Source organism: Jaculus jaculus, chromosome 2, assembly GCF_020740685.1.
Source record: "Jaculus jaculus isolate mJacJac1 chromosome 2, mJacJac1.mat.Y.cur, whole genome shotgun sequence".
Lineage (NCBI taxonomy): Eukaryota > Metazoa > Chordata > Mammalia > Rodentia > Dipodidae > Jaculus > Jaculus jaculus.
This window is the reverse complement of record NC_059103.1, coordinates 51855425-51875552: the sequence shown is the minus strand read 5'-3', so window position 1 is coordinate 51875552 and position 20128 is coordinate 51855425. Positions and strand designations below refer to the sequence as shown.

At 39.4% G+C, this 20128-nt stretch overlaps 1 protein-coding gene across 1 annotated transcript in view; it reads right to left on the bottom strand.

Moving 5' to 3' along the window:
• Window positions 1-20128, bottom strand: part of LOC101596216 (contactin-associated protein-like 3) — a 246774-nt gene that overhangs the window by 193834 nt on the left and 32812 nt on the right. Inside the window, exon 2 of the mRNA XM_045144614.1 lies at window positions 18130-18240. Within this exon, the coding sequence (XP_045000549.1) occupies window positions 18130-18240 (111 nt within the window). The remainder of the gene's footprint in view (window positions 1-18129; window positions 18241-20128) is intronic.

The following is a 20128-nucleotide window of genomic DNA, read 5'->3' as shown; positions in this document are numbered from 1 at the left end:
TGGGAAATTAGCAGAATGTAGAAATTCATAACAGAATTTTTATATGTTTACAATGGACCCAAGTTGCATAGGCAGAATCTTAAACACAGAAAGTTTTCCATGAGATGAACAATCAAGCCAGCAATGAGAGGTGTCACTGCTGGGAAGGAAAAGAGAGGAGGATCCAGGTGGAAGCAATGGAAATCAACACAGGGAGGGGCGGGGAGGTGACTTAATCAGTCAAGCATGGGGACCTGAGTTAGATGTATTTGTGTCTATATACTCTCTATCTTGTTCTGTTCCTGCATCCACATAAAAGCCAGGCATGCCTGTGTATGCCTGTGATCCCACTGCTTGGGGAATGGACACAAACCAGGGTGGGACAGCCAGCTAAGTTACCTAAGTTGTTATCATGGTGCACTGAGAGACCTTGCCTCACACCTAGTGTCAAATTTTAGCCTCCATATGTGAGCGTGCACACACACACACACACACACACACACACACACACACACATATGAACATCACACACATACACATACAAATAAATATATAAAACCTGAATCGACATTTCACTTTTGACAGTAATAGAGAGCAACTCATCCAGTGGTTTCATGGGATAGGCTTGGCAGAGGCAATTTCTCATGGAATGTGTGTATTCTCAAGCCCTGTGTCAAAACTTCCAGGATGATTTCAGCAGGTCTTCTCACACATAGACATTTACAGAAATGTCTGTGCACCTTTTTTCTTTACTTGTCAATTCACTCATTATATGTCTCCTTATCTTGAGTACTAAGTTTCATGCTAAGTTTTATCCTTGCTAATCTTAGATTTCTGTTTGTATTGTTGATTCACTTTGTAATTTTTAGAAGGAACAATTGTCTAAATGTCATTCTGTGAATAATAGTGTTGTCCAGCTTCCTTAGACCATGAAAATATATGGCTATCTACTGGTGCATTTGGAATTTGTGTTAGTGCAAAATCTTGAATTTTGCCCAGGATACAAGAACATAAGATATTTTCTCATTTCCACACATTGACACACCTCATTAATTCTTTCTGTTCTCTTTAAATTGTGCTCTCTAAGAATGGTTCTTAAGTCTGGTAAAGCCAATATAACTAGAGATAGAATAAGACCCTGTTAACTGCAGGGTCACAAAGAAGCAGCAACCTTCTTCACATCTCAGCTTGAGCACTAAGCTAGAGAATTTGTAGATAAGGGGAGCCACTCGTACGATGCCATAACATGCTGCTAATTCTTCCCTGGCCAACAAATTGTCCCCATAGTTTCTAGGCTTTGAATCTCCAAATTCTTCATTCTTACTACTTCTGCTAATATCTGCATTCCTTTATTCTGAAGTGGAAAACTCATAAATAGAAGAAGAAATCCTACAAAGAACTAAGTAACACCGTGCCAGAAGATGCTCCAGTTAGAACAATAAATATGTTTGTGGCTACGTATCTCTTTCTCTCTCCCTCTCCAAGCAGGTTTTAAGTGGCTGAGGAAATTGTTCACTGGTTAAAAGCACTTACTGTATAAGCCTGACAACCAGGGTTTAAATCCCCAGAATTCACATAAAGCTAGACACAAGTAGCACATATGTCTGTAATCCCACTATGCCTGCAGCAATAGGAAGTGAAGTCAGGAGAATCCCAAAGCTCATGCCAGCTAGTCTGGAGTTCACAGCAGCAAATATCAGAGAGACTCTGCCACAAATAAGGAATGAATAAAGACCCACATCCCATGGTTGTCCTCTGACCTCCAACATGTATGTTGGACACATGCATGTCAAACTAAACCTTCTTCCTTTATAAGTTGGTTACCTCAGGCATTTTGTTATCATGACAGAAAACGGATTAGCACAGCATTTATTTCAACTCATGTTGGTCTGTAAGTGGCCAAGGCACTATTCCATTTGGAAATCTCAGATGTTTTCTAACTTTACAATTTGAACAAAAGTGATAATCCATTTTCCATAAGACTATATGTTGTTTAAAATGAAATTGCAATTTATCTCAGAGAAAGCCTCATTTGGACAAGACCAGAAAGTTACTGACAGACAGTAGTATCCTGGCTATTGATAAGATTAACTTTAAAGGAATTTCAGGTTTCAAAATAAGGATAAATAATCATGGGGGTGGGTAAAATTGTTCAGGTATCTTGTATTTGTTCCATTGTAAATAAATTACAATCCGTTTACTCCAGCCTATCATTTTGCATAAAAGAGCTCAAGTGTTACCTAGAAAGAAAATAACAAAGAAAGCCTTTTGTTTTTATTTTAGAAAAATTTATCCTCACAACAATCAGTGTGCAAAGCAGGGAATTTGAAGTACAGAAAAATAAACTTTGAGCTCAGTCTGCAAATGAATATGTGTAGAGGAGGCAAGGAATCCAAAATGTGCAAATAAATATGCAAATAAGTATGCACCATTAGCCAATACATGAAAGGATATACAGAACCACTATTTCTTTTCATCTTAAAAACAGAATAATAATGTCCATTAATTGTTGAAATAACCTAAAATAAGACATTAGGTTTTCATAAATTCACTTCACAAGGCATAACTATAGAACATGAAAAGGCAGACCTAACAAAAAAGGTAAAAGCAATTCGTCTATGAGTATGTCTGCTAACAAAAAATATAGGTCAATCCATCAATGAAGATAAAAAAGACCAATGACAGTGGATGCAGAGTTAAGTAGCTTTTGGAAGTCAATTTCTGGCCATGGAGCAAGCCAGTCTACAATTAGTCACATACGTTTATCATATACAGATTTTATTTTCATAATTTAGAGCTTACATTCATTCAAAATTCAAAAATTTACTATGTGCTAGTATATTGTTGCATTCAGCTTCACATTGCTGGTATGAAGTGCCCAACCAAAGCAGTTTATGGAGGAAAGGGTTTACTTTGGCTTAGAGACTCAAGGGGAAAGCTCCATGATGGCAAGGAAAATGATGGCATGACAGAGGATAGACATCACCAACATCAGGAAGACAACAGCAGCAGGAGAGTGTTCCATAACACTGGCAAGAGGAAGCTGGATGCAACACCTGTAAGCCCACCCCTAACAAGACATTTCTCCCAAGAGACTCCAATTCCCAAATTGCCACCAGCTGGGAACTTGAAATTCAGAACACATAAGTTTATGGGGGGCACCTGAATCAAACCACCATAGATATCATTTGAATTATCCTGCATTCAATATCTTAAATCATGTTAATTTTCAGATTTTCAGTTAGTGTCCCCCAAAACAATTACATAAAAAAGATTAGGGGTCTGGAGATAAAGTTCAGTTGGTAAAGTACTTGTAACTCAAGCATGAAGAACTGAGTTCAGAACCCCAGTGCCACATAAAAGCTGGGCATGGTAAGAGGTGTCTCTAATCTTAGTACTGGAGAGGTAGAGACAGACAGGTCCCTGGAATTCCAGGGCTACCAACTCTAGCCAAATCAGTGAGCTCTAGGTTCAATGACACACCCTGTCTTAAAAATTAAGATGAAGGGCTAGAGAGATGGCTTAGCGGTTAAGCGCTTGCCTGTGAAGCCTAAGGACCCCAGCTTGAGGCTTGGTTCCCCAGGTCCCACGTTAGCCAGATGCACAAGGGGGCACACGCATCTGGAGTTCGTTTGCAGAGGCTGGAAGCCCTGGCGTGCCCATTCTCTCTCTCTCCCTCTATCTGTCTTTTTCTCTGTGTCTGTTGCTCTCAAATAAATAAATAAATAAATAATTTAAAAAAAAATTAAGATGAAAAGCAACTGGGGAAGATACCCAATGTCAACTTTTAGCTTCCACATGCATGCACACACACATGCATATGTATCAACATATGTGTGCACTCATACAGATATGAATATGCACAACCACATACACACACTACATGCAAAAGGAAGGAATAAAAACATAATGTCAACAAAATTAAATGTTTGGTTTTGATTACTACACTGAATTTCTTTGCTACTACTTTCAAAACATTTTTTCCAGTGCTGCTAAAAAAGAAATCTTACTTCTTGTCCTGAGGCTTTATCCATTTATCTGAATTATATATGCTGCCACACAGTTTTTCTTAACTTCAAGTCATGCAACATGAGAGATACAGAAATGCATACTGATTCTGAGCATCTTAAAATTTACAATAGGCCAATTTCCTCTTCAATGAGCCAAGCTAATATATTAGAAGCTCAGGGCAGTCAAATGTCAACAAGAAATACTCCAGCAACATGGTTCAGATATTGCACTGACCAGCCCTGGGGTTGTAGGGGGACTTAGAGAGTTGTTAGTCAACTACTGGGTATTCATACCAAGTTCACTCTTGCTATGACTTATGTCCCTAAAGTGACAAGATGTGATTCCTAGCTTCTGCTGTGCCAGGCTTTCTCCACCAGAATAAAACTTTCCTCGCCGGGTGTGGTGGCTCACGCCTTGAATCCTAGCACTTGGAAGGCAGAGGTAGGAGGATTGCTGTGAGTTCAAGGCCACCCTGAGACTCCATAGTGAATTCCAGGTCAGTCTGGGCCAGAGTGAGACCCTACCTCGGAAAACCAAAAAGAAAAAAAAAAAAAACTTTCCTTGAAACTATAAGCCTTAAACATACTTTTCCTCTCATAAGCTTCTGCTGGTCAGGTGTTTTGTCCCAGAAACAAGAGGGTAACTGCAACATATGCCATTTGGGACCCATGACAATCCTACCATCAATTTTACATGCAGCTGTAGTAGACAGCTTCAGGTTCACTGAGATGAACTTCCAGACCAGGCACAGTTATGGATGAAGAGATTTTTATTGAAGCTTACAGATCCAGGGGAAGTTCCATAATGGCAGAAGAAGCTGGCCTGCTTCAGGACCAAACACAGAGAGAAGCACAAGCCTAAAAGCCAAAACCCACACAGCAGAGCACACTTCAGGAACTCCAGCTAGACACACTTTGCATGTCTTTAGATTGAAATCTTAAACCCACCACCACACCTTAAGATCCGCCCAGTGACACTGCCTCCAGCCAGGTGACTGCAGATGCAAACTAAAAACTAATAAAACACTGAATATATTTGGGGCCATCTATTCAAACTACCACAACTGCTGACAAGATAGTATGTCCAAACCTGTACAAACAAGTCTTGAAAAATATCTTTACATTCATTGTAATGCATTATCTTCTTGTTTACTTTTAACCATCATGCTATCATGCTCAAAGTAGTGTTTTGGTTTCATTACCAATGGCCAGAGCAAGTTTGTGATGCTTGAACCTGTGGCAAATTGTTCTATAAGATTTACATCACTTACAAATTTAGAGTCTTAAACAGGTAAGGGTAGCTTGCTCGGGGGTTAAGGCACTTGCTACACAGGCATGAGTATCTGAGCTTGGATAAAGCTGGGTGCTGTATCAGCTACCTACAATCCCAGTGCACCTATGGCAAGATGAGAGGAGGAGACAGGAGAGTCACCCAGAGCTCATAGGCCAGCTGGGGGAAACACAGAGGTGAACAGAGACCCTGCCTCAAAAAAAGATGAAAGAGGGCCAATATCTAAGGTTGTACCATGATTTTCATACACATATTGTGGCATACAAGCTCACATAGCCACATACAAACACATATAACGTGTGTGTGTGCTCACACACACACACATACACACACACAGCAAGCACATATTAATTAAAGCAACACTAAGTAAGCATATCTTTCCTATATTTATAAAATATCTTTTAGTGTTGAAGGACTAACAAATCTTGGTGTGGCTATCCATGAGCTGTGATGAGGGAGGAGCCAGAGGATGCTTGCAGACATGGGACTACCCTGGGCTCAGCATTTTTAGGGATTCGATAAGCATGAGACTCTGGCCTTTTGGTTCATTTTAATTTATTTATTTGAGAGCGACAGAGACAGAGAGAAAGACAGATAGAAGGAGAGAAAGAGAATGTGTGCACCAGGGCTTCCAGCCACTGCAAACAAACTCCAGACGCGTGTGCCCCCTTGTTCATCTGGCTAATGTGGGACCTGGGGACCCGAGCCTTGAACCAGGCTCCTTAGGCTTCACAGGCAAGCATTTAACCACTAAGCCATCTCTCCAGCCCTCTCTGGCCTTTTAGTAAGAGCATCCCACTGCAAATGGGCTGCAGGCCATCTACACATGCTTGCACTACATGCCATAGTCCTCCTCCTAACCTGTCGCCCTAGACCTGAGCCTCTATCTTCTTCCATTTTCCCCTGCAAGGTGGTCTCATCTTCAGTCTACACCAACCCACAGACATGGCCTTCCTTGTGACCATAGACACGCAGGACTTCACCCATCACCTCTCCCCTTGGCTCTTCCCACTAGCCATGAGAGTTAAGTGAAACTCACAAAAGGTTTAGCACCGAATGTTGAAACCTCTCTTCAAGCACAAGGAATCTGTTTTCTCCCCCTTTTCTTCTATTTTTATAATCATTTGATGTCAGCTTTGACATAATTGTCATGTTAATGAATACTTTCCTAAACCTTTAAAAACATCGACCAGTAATGGAAAACTACTAATAACAAAATACCTAAAGCCAAAGTTTCAAACACTTTTACACAATCGTGTGAGCAACAGAAAACCACCACCAAGGAAAGTCCATCCCCTTTATTTCTTCTTCAAGGCCTGAACCGCTACGCCCAGCTCATAAATAGAAATTTTGCAAGTTGCTTTTTCATTACTCTAACCAAATACCTAACAAAAAGAAGGGAGGAAGGATTTCTTTTGGCTCACCATTTCTTGGTAGGGAAGACATGGTGACAAGACTTGATTCGGTCTGTGGTGGTGGGAGCTCACCACACAACTTGCTCACATCTTTGCACTGTGTGAGATGGGTGGTGGGCTACAACCCCTAGCCCCACTGCTGCACGGGAGGTTACACAACCTCCCCAAACAGCGCCACCAGCTGGAGACTAAGTGTTCTAACATATGAGACTGTGGGAGATTTTTTTCTTTTTTTTTTTCCGAGGTAGGGTCTCACTTTAGCTCAGGCTGACCCTAGAATTCTCTCTGTAGTCTCAGGGTGGTCTTGAACACATGGTGATCCTCCTACCTCTGCCTACCAAGTGCTGGGATTAAAGGCATATGTCACCACACCCGGCAGAGATTTTTTTTTAATATTTCATATTCAAACAACACAAAGCAATTTTGGATTTTTGCTTTATAACCTGGGAAATGTTTGGCTGTAGGATCTTCTCCATGAAAAGAGAAAAAAAATAACTTGGTTTTATAAGCATGTTAACCTGTGGCCCATGGGCTCTTCATTCAGTAGGATGGAGGAGTATCCAAAAGACATGAAAGAACCTCAAAAATATAAATATTAATCCCTTAAAATGAGTCAGGTGGAATTTTTATTATAGTTACCACTACTATTCCCCATTTTAGGGCTTTAGTAACAACAACACAAGGTTTCACAGCATTTTCCCATCATGTGAGATAAACTACTAGGCTGTATAACTGGAAGACTGCCTGTTTTCTGACTGTTAAATTTAACTGACTAGACTCCAATAGAGAAAGGCATTAATGTCTATGACATGAGGTCATTTACTTGTTGGTGTAATTATTAATTTTTTACATTTGTCATTTTCCATTTTGACATTTTCACAAATGTATACAATATATTTTCATGTTATTCCCCTTAAATAGCTTTTCTCCATTTTAAATATTTTTAAAATATTTTATTTATTTATTTATTTGTGAAAGAGAGAGAGAGAATGGGTGCACCAGGGCCTCTAGCCACTGCAAATGAACTCCAGGTGCATACACCACCATGTACATGTGGCTTATTTGGTTCTGAGGAATTGAACCTGGGTCCTTTGGCTTCACAGGCAAGTACCTTATCCACTAAGCCATCTCTCCAGCCCCTTTTTAACATTTTCTTCATATATATATTTGTACATGTGTGCTTATGCATATGCCAGGGTTTCTTGCCTCTGCAAACAAATACCAAACACATGTGCCACTTTTGAGGGAAAGTCTGGCTTTATGTGGATGGCTGCAGAATTGAACCTGGGTTGTCAGGCTTTGTAAGCAAGCACCTTTAACCACTAAGCCATCTCCCTAACCCCCCAATTACTCTCTCATCTTCTCCTCTTCCATTCATACCCTTCTTCTTTCACATCAATCCCTATTTTACTTTCATGCCTTTTTTTTTTCCACCTGTTGAGTTAAAGTCAGGTTGCTTACATAACCATGAATGGAAGGTAATTTCCATAAAATAGACAACTTTGCAGTGGATACACCACTAATAAACCTGACTTCCCCTCTCCCAGAAACCATTAGCTGTCATTAGCTACTCTGAGACATGCAGGGCCTTAAGTATCCTTCCCCTATCAAAGGTGTCATACTGACAGGCTCATTCTTATTCAGGAAATCACAGCTGCTATGAATTCATGACTTTAATGGCCATGGTGAATCAGGAAGACAGCATTTTCAGGCCTCCTCGTGCTCCTAAATTCTTTCTGCCTTTTCTTCCATGAGGCTCCCTGGGCCTTGGTGGGTGATTTTGATATTTTGTTTGAGGCTGTGCATACAGCAGTCACTTATTCTCAGCAGTTCTGCCAGGTATGCATCTCTGCATTAACCACTATCCATTGTAATAAGAAAGGTCTGTATTGAAGCTTCAAACAGTACTAATCTATGGAAACAAGCATAACCACTATAGTGTATTTCTCCCCTAGGGCCTATGTCCCTACCATAGGCTTCTGGCTAAGTTTACAGTAAAAGGCATGAATTCCCTCCTGTGCCTCCTGTGGAGTGGGCCTCAATCCAATCAGAAAGCAGGTGGTGACTACCATACCATTCGTGCCACTATTGCACCAGTGGGTATATCTTGCCTGGCAGGTTGGTTGTAGAATACACACAGATGTACTATTGATCGCTTTTCTCCCCCAGTAGCCTGCACAGACCCTTCTGGTACAAAGAAAGGTAGTCAGCAAGGAGGAAACTTCCAGCTCACTTCTGTTTTTGTTTTTGTTTTTTCTTACTATCCTGCAACAAAAATGTGTGGTGTCTTTAGCAATAAGGAATTACTGTCCAGTTTTGGTGGGCAACTAAGAGTAATGACAATGTCCTGTATTGCTTTAGAAATTTTTGTAGCCTCTGTGACCACCAATACATTGAGAAGTATCTCATCCCTGGTGCTGGAGTTTTTGATTAATAACCTATGGCTTCTGGAAGCACGCACATAGGGGACCTTCAAACACCATTTTAAAATTTTAAATATTTTAATTGGCTTACCAAGTAATAGGATTCCATATGGCATATTCATATATCTGTAGTTTTGACTCATCTTCCCATCACCCCTTCTTTCTCTTAACTCCCACCCCATCCCTCACTAAGCCTTTCCCTCTCACTATACCCTTGATTCTTTCATGTCCCACAAGTTCCACTATCCCTCTACAAACCAGCCCCATGACGCCTATTTAGCTCCCAATTTCAAGCCACTAATCTAGAAGGTCAATGCTAGAATCCATATATAAGAGAGAACATACAGTGTTTGTGTCCCTAAGCCTGAGTTACCTCACGCAGTATGACCTTCTCCAGCTCTATCCATTTTGCTACAAATGTTATTTTTCTTCGTACCTGAATAAAATTTTATTCTGTATATGTACCACAACTTTATAATCCATCCATCATATTGGAGGCTGTTGTGAATAGAATTGTTTCCCTTATTTCTTTCTCCATATATTTCTCACTGGTATAAAAGAAAGCTATTGATATTTCTATGCTAGTTTTGTATCTGGCCACTTTGCTAAACATGTTTACTAACTATAGGGGTTTTCTGTTGAAGTTTTTAGGGTTCCTTGTATAGAATCATGTCATCTGCAAATGAGGATACTTTAACCTTGTCCTTTCCTATTTTTATCCCTGTTATGTCCTTTTGTCTTATTGCTCTAGATAGGACTTCAAGCACCATGCTGAATAGCAGTAGAGAAACTAGAAGCGCTTGTCTTGTTCCTGACCTTAGCGGAAATGCTTCAAGTTTTTCTCCATCTGTCATGATTATTGGCTATAATTTTGTTGTATATAGCCTTTATTGTATTGAGATAGGTTCCTTCCATTCCTACACTCTCCAGTACTTTTATCATGAAAGGGTACTGGATTTTGTCAAAGGCCTGCTCTGCATCAATTGAGATGATTATGTGCTTGCTGTCCTTAGAGTCCATTTATGTGATAAATTACATTTGTAGACTCAAGCCCACTCCATCATGGTGTATGATCTTCTTGATGTGTTCTTGAATTTAGTTTACAAGAATTTTATTGGGAATTTTTGCATCTATGTTCATCAGGGAGATTGGCCTGTAATTTTCTTTTATGTTGTGTCATTGTCAGGTTTTGGCATCAGAGTAATACTGGCTTTGTAGAAGTGTGTTGGTACTCCTTCCCTTTCTATTTCTTGGAGTAAATGGAGAAGTATAGGCTTTAGCTCTTCCTTCTGGTAGAAGCTGGGAGTGGTGGTGCACACCATTAATCTCAGCACTCTGGAGGCAGAGGTAGGAGAATTGTGTGAGTTCAAGGATAGCCTGGGACTACAGAGTGAATTAGGTCAGCCTCGGCTAAAGTAAGAGCCCACCATAAAAGAAAGTAAAAATATGTGGTAGAATTCTGTAGTGAGTCCATATGGACCAGAACTTTTCCTTTGATAGTTTTTTTCCATTACTTCAAAATTGTTGCTTATTATAGATCTGTTTAAATTATTGATCACATTCTGACTTAATTTTGGTGGGTAATGAGTATAAAGAAATTCATTTATTTATTTTAGATCATCCAATTTGGTGGAATAGAGATGTTTAAAGTATGTCTTTATGATTTTCTGAAAGTTTTTGGTACATAGTATCTCCTTTTACTTCTTTAATTGTATTAATTTGGGTCTTTATCTTTCTTTTGGTTAAATAGTCAAAGGGTCTATCAATCTTGTTTATTTTGTTTTTCAAAGAATGAACTTGTTTCAGTGATTCTTTTAATTTTTTTAAATTAATTTCTGCTGTGATTGAAATTATTTTTACTGTTTGAGGTTTGTTTTGTTCTTATCTTTCCAAGATCATAAGGTATAAGGTGCATTATTAGCTGTTTACTTGAGATCTTTTTAAAAATTTTTTAATGTAGGGACTTAGAGCTATAAACTTCCCTCTTAGAACCACCTTTATTGTCTCCAATAGGTACAGGTATGGTATGTTCTCATTTTGGTCAATTTTAGGAATTATTTAACTTACTTATCCATTTCTTCAAGGACCCATTCATCATTCAAAATTGTATTATTTAATCTCCATGATTTCATGTGGGTTTTCTAATTTCTCTTGATACTGATTTTGAGCTTTATTCTCTTATGGCCATATAGATTACAAGAACTTATTTTTTTCTTATATTTGTTGAGAGTTTATTTGTGTCCTAATATACACTCTAGTTTAGAGAAAGTTACATCGGCTGCTCAGAAGAATGTATTGTGTAATTTGGATAGAATGGTCTGTAAATGTCTATTAGATCCATTTGATCTATGATGCCATTTAACTGTGATATTTCTGTTTGTTTTTTTTTTGTTGAGATGACCTGTCGGTGATATTGTGATTTTGAAGTTTTCCACCTTTATGGTATTCAGGTTGATCTCTGACTTTACATCTAGCAGCATTTGTTTTATGAAATTAGGTGTGCCTGTTTGTTGCATATATATATTTAGAGCTGCAAAGTCCTCTGATGGATTTTCCCTTAATTGATATTAAGAGGCCTTCTTTATCTTTTCTTGTTGAACTTTAAGTTTGTTTTGTCAAATATTTAAAGAACAACATCTGCTTGTTTACTGGTTCCATTTGCTTGGTATATCTCTTTCCATCCTTTGACCCTAAGGCAGTGTCTGTTTTTCATGGTTACATGGGTTTCTTGGAGACAATATGGTAGACTGTTTTCTAACTCATTCAGCTAGCCTGTTTCTTTTGAGTGGGGAATTGAGATCATTGATGTTCAAGGTTATTATTGAAAGGTGTTTGATGATTGCTATCATTTTGAAGTGTTTGGTGTTTTCTTAGTTCTTAGCTGCTAAACAACTATCCTAGCATCATTTCTTTCTTTCTCCATAGCTCCCTAACTATGTTTATCCTTCTCTTCCCTCTGAAATATTCCTTCTACTATTCTATGTAGAGCTGGCTTTATGGTCTTAAGCTCCTTTAGTCTATTTTTATCATGGAAAGTTCTCTTTTCTCCTTCAATTATGTCAGTTAGCTTTGCTTAGTATAGTGTCTAGGTTGGTAATTGTGGTGTTTCAGAACTTGTAATACATCATTCCAAGCTCTTCTGTTTTCAGATTTCCATGAAAAGTCATCTGCTATTCTGATGGACTTGCCTTTATAGGTGACCCGGAGTACCTGTCTTGCAATTCTCAATATTCTTTCTTTGTTCTGCACATTTAGTATTTTAACTATGATGTGATGTGGGGAGTGGCTTTTCTGGTCCTATCTATTTGTTGTTCTCTTGCACCTCTTACAACAGGACGGGCATCTCTTTCCTAGGTTTGGAGAATTTTCTGCTGTAATTGTATTGAAAATATTTTTTATTCTTTTACCATTGTGTTCTTCTATCTCCACAATCTATAGATTTGTTCTTTTCATGGTGTCGCAGAGATCTTGAATGTACTATCTATATATTTTTGTAAGCTTATGATTCTCCTTGACGAAACATCAATTCCCTTACCTCATCTTCAAGCCATAATATTCTGTACTCCTCATTATACACCCTATTGGTGAGGCTTACCACTGAGTTTTTTTTTATTTCACTTATTGTATTTTTCATATCTAGCATCACTTCAATATTTTGTTTTATTGAATTCTATTTTCATCTTTTCCATAGACTTGCTTATTTCATTCAGCTGATTATTTCTGTTATCTTAAAATTCTTTCATGTCTTTGCTCATATTCATCATCATTCTTATGAATTCTTTCCTATCTAAGTCTCTATCATGAGAGGCCATCCATTCTGTGATTGGTAGGTTTTGGAGGGGACATGTTTCCTGTCACTTCTTTTCCTGTCACTTCTTTCTAGCACCATGGCACCTTCTGAGTCATCCCAAGGTGACTGCCATCTGAAAAGAGAAGTTTCTCTAACCAAAAGTGAAAGTAGTATTAATATATAGGTATGAACCTTAAAAGAAGTGCTTACTGGGCAGTTTGGTGAGCATAGTATATATATTTAGCCAGATAGCAGCAGATGTTACACATTTGGGCTCATGACTACCCATGTTTTAAGTTTCCATATCAGGGATGTATTCCCTCCATGGAGTAGACCTCCAGTCCAATTAGAGGGCAGTTGGTTTTCACCATGACAAATGTGACACTATTGCGCTCATTGGCTCATTTGGCCTGGCTGGCCAAATATAAGGCTTACAGTGTCCACTGTTGAATATCTTCACTGGTGATTTCTCTTTCTCCCATTGAACTGCATGCAGAATGGCTTCTTCCAGCTTTCTGTCAGCTGGTCTATATGGAGGAAGTAATTAGCTCAGTTCCAGCAGGATTTCTCAGTGGCCTTGCAGCCCACGTATGTGGAGTCTTCAGCAATAGGGTCTTACCATCTATTCCTGGTGGGAAACCAAGAGCTTCAGCAATGGCCTACAATGTTTTGGGGGCATCAGGGACCCCCCCTGGCCAACAACTCACTGAAAATTTTCTAGCAACAATCTATAGCTCCTGAATGTTCCATTGTCCAAAAAAGTAGGATTCCATATGACTTATTTATATCCTCTTAGATTTTGATTGGCCCTCCCTCCACCTTTCCTTTACTCAATCTCTTAATCTCTTCCCCTGACCTCACTTTGGGCCTTTTATTTTTAAACTTAGGTTATCTTCCTTCTTTCAGTTAAAGTGTTTGCTACATGCAAAAAGGACTGGCTTTTAATAGGGTTAAGGTGTCATTTTCTTCTGTTATGCCGGTATTCAGGACACGAGACTCTTCCCCAGTTTTCCCCTTTGAGAACAATCCCCGTAATAGTCACTGTCTTGAGATAGTAATAGTCTATTATAGTGATAGTCTACTATAAAACAACCACCTCTTAAATGCTAACATTGTAGAGATTAAGGTAACATTGACAGTATTACATGTAGTAATATGTTGGTTATTGGGGGTTTGTAGAGAGAGACAAAGATAAAGAAAATTTCATAGAATGATTAGTCAGTATTGGGTTAATATAGAAAAGGTCAAGGAGGGGACAATAGTAAAAAGTGGAGCTGTAGGAGAAAAAAGAAAAAAGTGGGAATAAAAAGTAGAGCTATAAGAGAAAAAATGGGGGATGATGGGAGGATTTTGTCTAAAGATAGACTAAAGAGATGGGGTGAAAGTATGTTCACAGCTAACGTGGAATAGTTTCATCTTTGGAGCTGAGACTCAGAGTTCCTATAAATCACAACACATAATGTTCTTTGGGAGAGGATGATGCAAAGGGAAAGAGGAGAAAAGAGAAGACAGAAGCTAAACAACATGCGTAAAATAAAAAACAAAGTACAAAACCATCCTTCCTCATACAGCTAAAAACAAAGGAAGCCTCAGAGAAAAAGTAGAGTGGGGGCCATGCTGGTCTGCCAGGATGACAATAGGTGCTGGACATAGCATGAGTATAAGCTACAGCAAGAGCTGGACAGAGATAGAATTTGAAAACTGGCTAGTCTGATATTTATATCTAGTTTGGCCTTCCTTGGCTCCTGGAATGGTGACTTTCACTGGGACTTCCTTTCTTCCTGGGACAGGCGGTTCAGCTTGTTCGCTTAGTTCTGAAGTCAGGCCACTACACAGGGCTGCAAACTTCCCTTTCTCTGGAGCCAAGTCTGTGGATGAGGGTAGTCCATGGTTACTCCCTGGAGGAGAGTTCTCTTGTTACACTTTGAGCAGCTCCTCTGGCATCTGGGAGCCCGTGGAGTCGGGAAGTGATCTTGTTCTCCTATGGTCTGTGGCAGGGTTGGGGAGGGGTTGTGCATTGTAAGTCTCTTCATTGCACGTTTCCAAACCCCTCATCTGATGCTTGCCTGCACTCTCCTGGGGACCCTTTAACATCAAATTTTCATTTCCAGTACCTGGTGCTCAAGTCCCTGGGAAGTTTTCTCTGTGGCCAAGAGCTCTAAGCTGTGCTCAGGATGCTGGGGATCACAGATACCAATCTCTGAGTTGCTGGAATATTTTTTTTCTTCTTTTGTTTTGCTATTACTTTTTTGTTGTGTTCTGGAGTTCTTTAATTTCCCTTTTAGAGACAAGAGTCTCTTTGTTTTTTGTTTTTCTTAATTTTTCCCTTCACTGGCTTGCACTGTGTTGGTATTTGGGATTGACTACAGCCATATGAGAAATACAAGAGGGAAGAAAAAAGTCAGCATCAACAGTACAGATTATTTTTATTGAAGAGACAGGAGCTCTCCTGGGATGAAACTACCATGTATGAATGTGTAGGACTGGAGATTTAAAGGGCGAGACTCCAGTGAAGACAAAGATGAGGGTAGAGTTAAACATTTGGTAGTTTCTATCTTCTCTTTGCTTTCCTTGGGAGTGAAGAATGGGGAGATAAGACCTTTTAGAGTAGATTAGGGCCATCCCCGAGGTGGCCTTATAGCTCTTGAGGTATCTGAGTTATGAGCGTGCTTTGTAACAGATGCCCCTTACAAGCTATGTTCCAGGAAATTTTGATAGTCCACCAGGGTCAGTTGTTCATTATCCCTTCACACTTGAGCTGTCCTAGTCCACCATCTTACCCAGAAGTGCTGGTGTAACATGTTATGATCAGCCTACTTGTTTGGTCACTCTTCCACAAGCCACTATAAATCTAAGCCAGCTTACTAATACACTGGAGGTAATCTATAGTCTTTCATATGCCACACTCTGTTCGAAATTCTTTTTTTGAGAGTTGCAAGCTACCATAAGGGAAAGGAGAAAGTCAAAACTAATTTAAAGATGACAAGCGTGAAGGCTGGGAAGATGATTCAATGTTTAAGAGAACTTGCTGCAGAAGCATGAAGACCTTAGTTTTATCTCTAAACCCATGTTTAAAAAAAACAATCGGATGCATATTCCAGTAATCCCAGTGCTTTGGAGGCAAAGACATAAGACTCCTGGGCCTCCCAGTATCTCAGCCAGTCGCCTTCACCTCCAGGTGTGGTAAGAGACTCTCTTTCAAGCAAGTAAAGGGGGAGCATGATAGATACTCAGTGCCTTCCTCTGGCCTCTATAGACATGTGCACAGTGTGTATACATTTGCACAAACATGTACATACACACACACAACATATGTATACAAATACCACACGTACTGTGTTATACAGACTATGCCCATATACACCTATACACACAAAAGGCAACAATGAACTGTGATCAACTCAGATGATAACTAAAGTAAAATGTAGGTCTATTTTTCTTTCATAAATATGAAAATAAATTTTGTTAAGATTGCTATCATGCCTTTGAAGTGTATGCATTGAAAGAAAATAAAGTAAGAATAAACATGTTCCCTATGATGGAGAAACCTCACAGTGATGCACTTTAATATGAAATTTGATTTGGCTTCAATAACAGCTATGGCTTAAAGTGACCTTTCACTCCTTCATCTCCTGTGCCCTGTGGCAATCACTGTTTCAATGATAATGGTTTCATTCATTTGGTCTCTGCAAGAATATTATCTACAGTAAATAACCAGAACCAAATCTTAGCAATGAATGAAATAGACTTAAAATGTATTTTAGCAAATGTTTTTGCTTATGTGTTATTTGAAAATTTATATATGATGTTATTGGTAGATTTGTAAATGCAGATATACAAATTAGTATATTTGAAAAAAATCAAAAGCTATGCTGCTCATTTTTAGTAAACATATTGCCCATAACATCCCAGTTTGTCCAATGTGCAATGTACTAAATGTTCTCATATATTGAAAACAGCAAGGAAGGCATCAGGGAATTAAAGACAAGGGAGGCAGGGATAATAAAGCGGCATGGAGAAATGGGGAAGCACACTATTCATACTGTACATCTTCTTCATATATGTCTGTAAATATTTCCTCTGGATGGTGTAATTTCAAGTTTCTAGGGTTCTAATCAAAGAAGTTTCACCTTGGTTTTTGCTTAAAGAAGTCCAGGATGATAGCTTGTCAGTATATATGTGGTATTTACATCTCTCTTGCACACAGCATGTTAACCTTTTACTAGTATAACAGATTTCTCCAAGACAAATTAAAAAGAAGAAGGGCTGCTGGGGACAGAGGTTTCAGCTCATGATTACTTGGCCCTATGACCTTTGGGTTGTGATAAGGCAGGAAATGATGGTGGGAGCATGAAGTGAAGAAAGTCCTCACATCATAGCATCCAGGAATTAGGGAGAGAAAGAGAGAAAGTGCTTGTGTTTGAGAAATAGCGACAGTGAGTGAGAGATTCAATTTCCAATATTCAATATCCCCTTTGAGGTTATCCTCCATGGCCTAACTTCCTCACAACAGGCTCTACTTCTCAAAGGTTCCAAGACCATCCAATAATGCCTTTAACACAATGGGTATTTGGAGAGCACTTACCCAAACCACAGCACATGATAATTAACATTTGACTTCCTATCCTTGTATTTACATGTATGTAAAAGAAAGCACACTCCTCATGAGATATATTTACAAATATAACCAGATATGCACAGTAGAACATGAACAAAATGTTATATATTTATTTCTCCTCAGTGAATGCTAAAGAAAGAAGTAACAAGCCATAATGAGAAACTAAGAGTTGTAACTAAAGCATAATAAAAATATTTCAAATGCTTCATTATTTTGCCACGTTTCTTGTTCAAACTGAGCTAATAAAATAATCTGGGGCAATGTACACACAGAAATGGATGCTTGACATAGAGAAAAGAATACAAAAGAACAAAGCAGTTTGTAAAACCTTTAATCAATACCTAAATGTCAAAATGACTAAAAAGATCAACTGTCATCACAATCAGGAGTGAGACTATACTAAGAGAGGCCCATGCAGATGAAGGTGCCTAAGTGATCAATCTATTAATGCCACATGCATCCTCCAAGTTCCGGGTTTGAATAAATGAGTTTATTTGAACTTTTATTTCCTTGAACAAAGCACCAATAAATTATGATTACTTGATTAAATGAAAATCCATTAGGAGTCACTAAGGATCAATATGTAGCAAAAAGTACACTCACCATCTCTTCTATTAAGCTTGGCAAACCCAGGACCATGGCTGCTGGACAGCTCTGAGGAGCCACTGAAGGATGTCAGAGGCAAAGCAGAGACCAGTGGAGCATCGCAATCAACTGCCAGGGGAAAATGCCAGGATATGTTAGTACACGTGATACAGCCTGGAAAGCCATAGCTCAGAAACAATCACTATACAGGATAATCATCGCTCTTAAGTTTTACATTAAATATATGTATTTTATTATAACTTAGAATAAAATTCTTAAGAAATTTGTTTAAATTGTATAGTCCTATGAGCCTTGACAACTATGTGCATGCAGGTCCATTAGCCTCAAAATATCCTCATGTTCCACATGTGTTGTCTGGGTACATCACAAACGCAAGATTAAACTGAACTTGATGCTTGATTTATTTATGCACATAGACACACAGGTAGTAGAAATTCTCTGCCCAAATCATAATTGTGGTTAGTAATTGTCACAGAGCTCCTGCACAGACCCCATCAGTGACAAAACACAGCCTTCACCAGATGTTCAGATCAAACTTCCTGGCAGGAGGTCAGGACCCATCAACAACAGCATCTGTGGGGAAAACCTGGCAACCTTTCACTGCGGATATCTTCAGAGGCAAACACTGGGGATGTTTGCCTATAGGGTTAGCAGGCTCCTCCTTTTGCCCTGGCATCTCCCATTTCCTATAGGGTGTCTCTGCCTTTTCATTCCGAAGACCCCTGCATGTCACTATTACCTTCAGGCAATCCTATAGTGCTTGCAGTTTGCCTTAAAAAAATATCAGGGCTGGGGATGTTCAAACACAGATGTAGGCACTTGAAGAGACCCTGCTGCCAAAGGCAACCTTGAATTATAACTCCTTTATCTAGTGCCTTCCTATAGAGTGACATGGCAGAAAACCACTGCCTCCAGCCCCACAGGAAGACCTGGAAGGACCACATACCTTTTTATTATAACTTGTGTTGATTCTTATGAGATTTATAAAACAAATTAGCCACATTTTGAGCCATTTATCTAAGATTTATTACACAGCTTGTTGTGATTAACAATGATGGGGGAGGGGTTTTGACAACTTCTCAATTCAGTAGAACTTCCCAATGCTTTTTTTTTTTTCATTGAGAACTTTGTTACATGAATATATTGCAAATCGGACATATTCCCATCGGTTATACTCTCATGTGCCCTCTCCCCCATTCCACTGAGGGCCCTTCTCAGCGGGGTTATCAGTAGTCACTGTGGGGTAGTGAATATACCAGTCAGTCTCTGTGGGGCCAGGGAACAATGCCTGCCTCAGAGTCACTTTCCACCATGTGGCTCTAACATTCTTTCAGCGTCCCTTATTGCACAATGTTCTCTGAGCCTTAAAGAGTGTGTTATATCTCTGACTCTCCATTGCCTATGCTTTCTCCTCTACTGTGTCCAGACACACCCCCATGTCCCCAGAAACTCACAAAAAGGGACACCTTGCTCCTCGGATTTCTGGTGTCTCTCTCTCTCTCTCTCTCTCTCTCTCTCTCTCTCTCTCTCTCTCTCTCTCTTTCTTTCCAGAATCCCATTATGCTATCTGTTACATGATGCTAACAACTACCTTTATAAAGCTCTACTTATTTTATTATATTCATTTATTAATTTTTGTTTTTTATTAGATATGGACATATTTTGTATGTAAACAACACATGTTGGTACCATCCTTTCCCTCCTCCCCACCCCTTTTCTGAAGAGGCCTCTTCAGATAAAGCTCTACTTCTAAAAGGACAATTCATCTCAGTGCCTCTGGTTGAGCCAGCCTCCTCTCCCTCTCAAAACTATCAGGGCTGGAGAGATGGCTTAGCAGTTAAGCGCTTGCCTGTGAAGCCTAAGGACCCCGGTTCGAGGCTCGGTTCCCCAGGTCCCACGTTAGCCAGATGCACAAGGGGGTGCACGCGTCTGGAGTTCGTTTGCAGAGGCTGGAAGCCCTGGCGCACCCATTCTTTCTCTCTCCCTCTATCTGTCT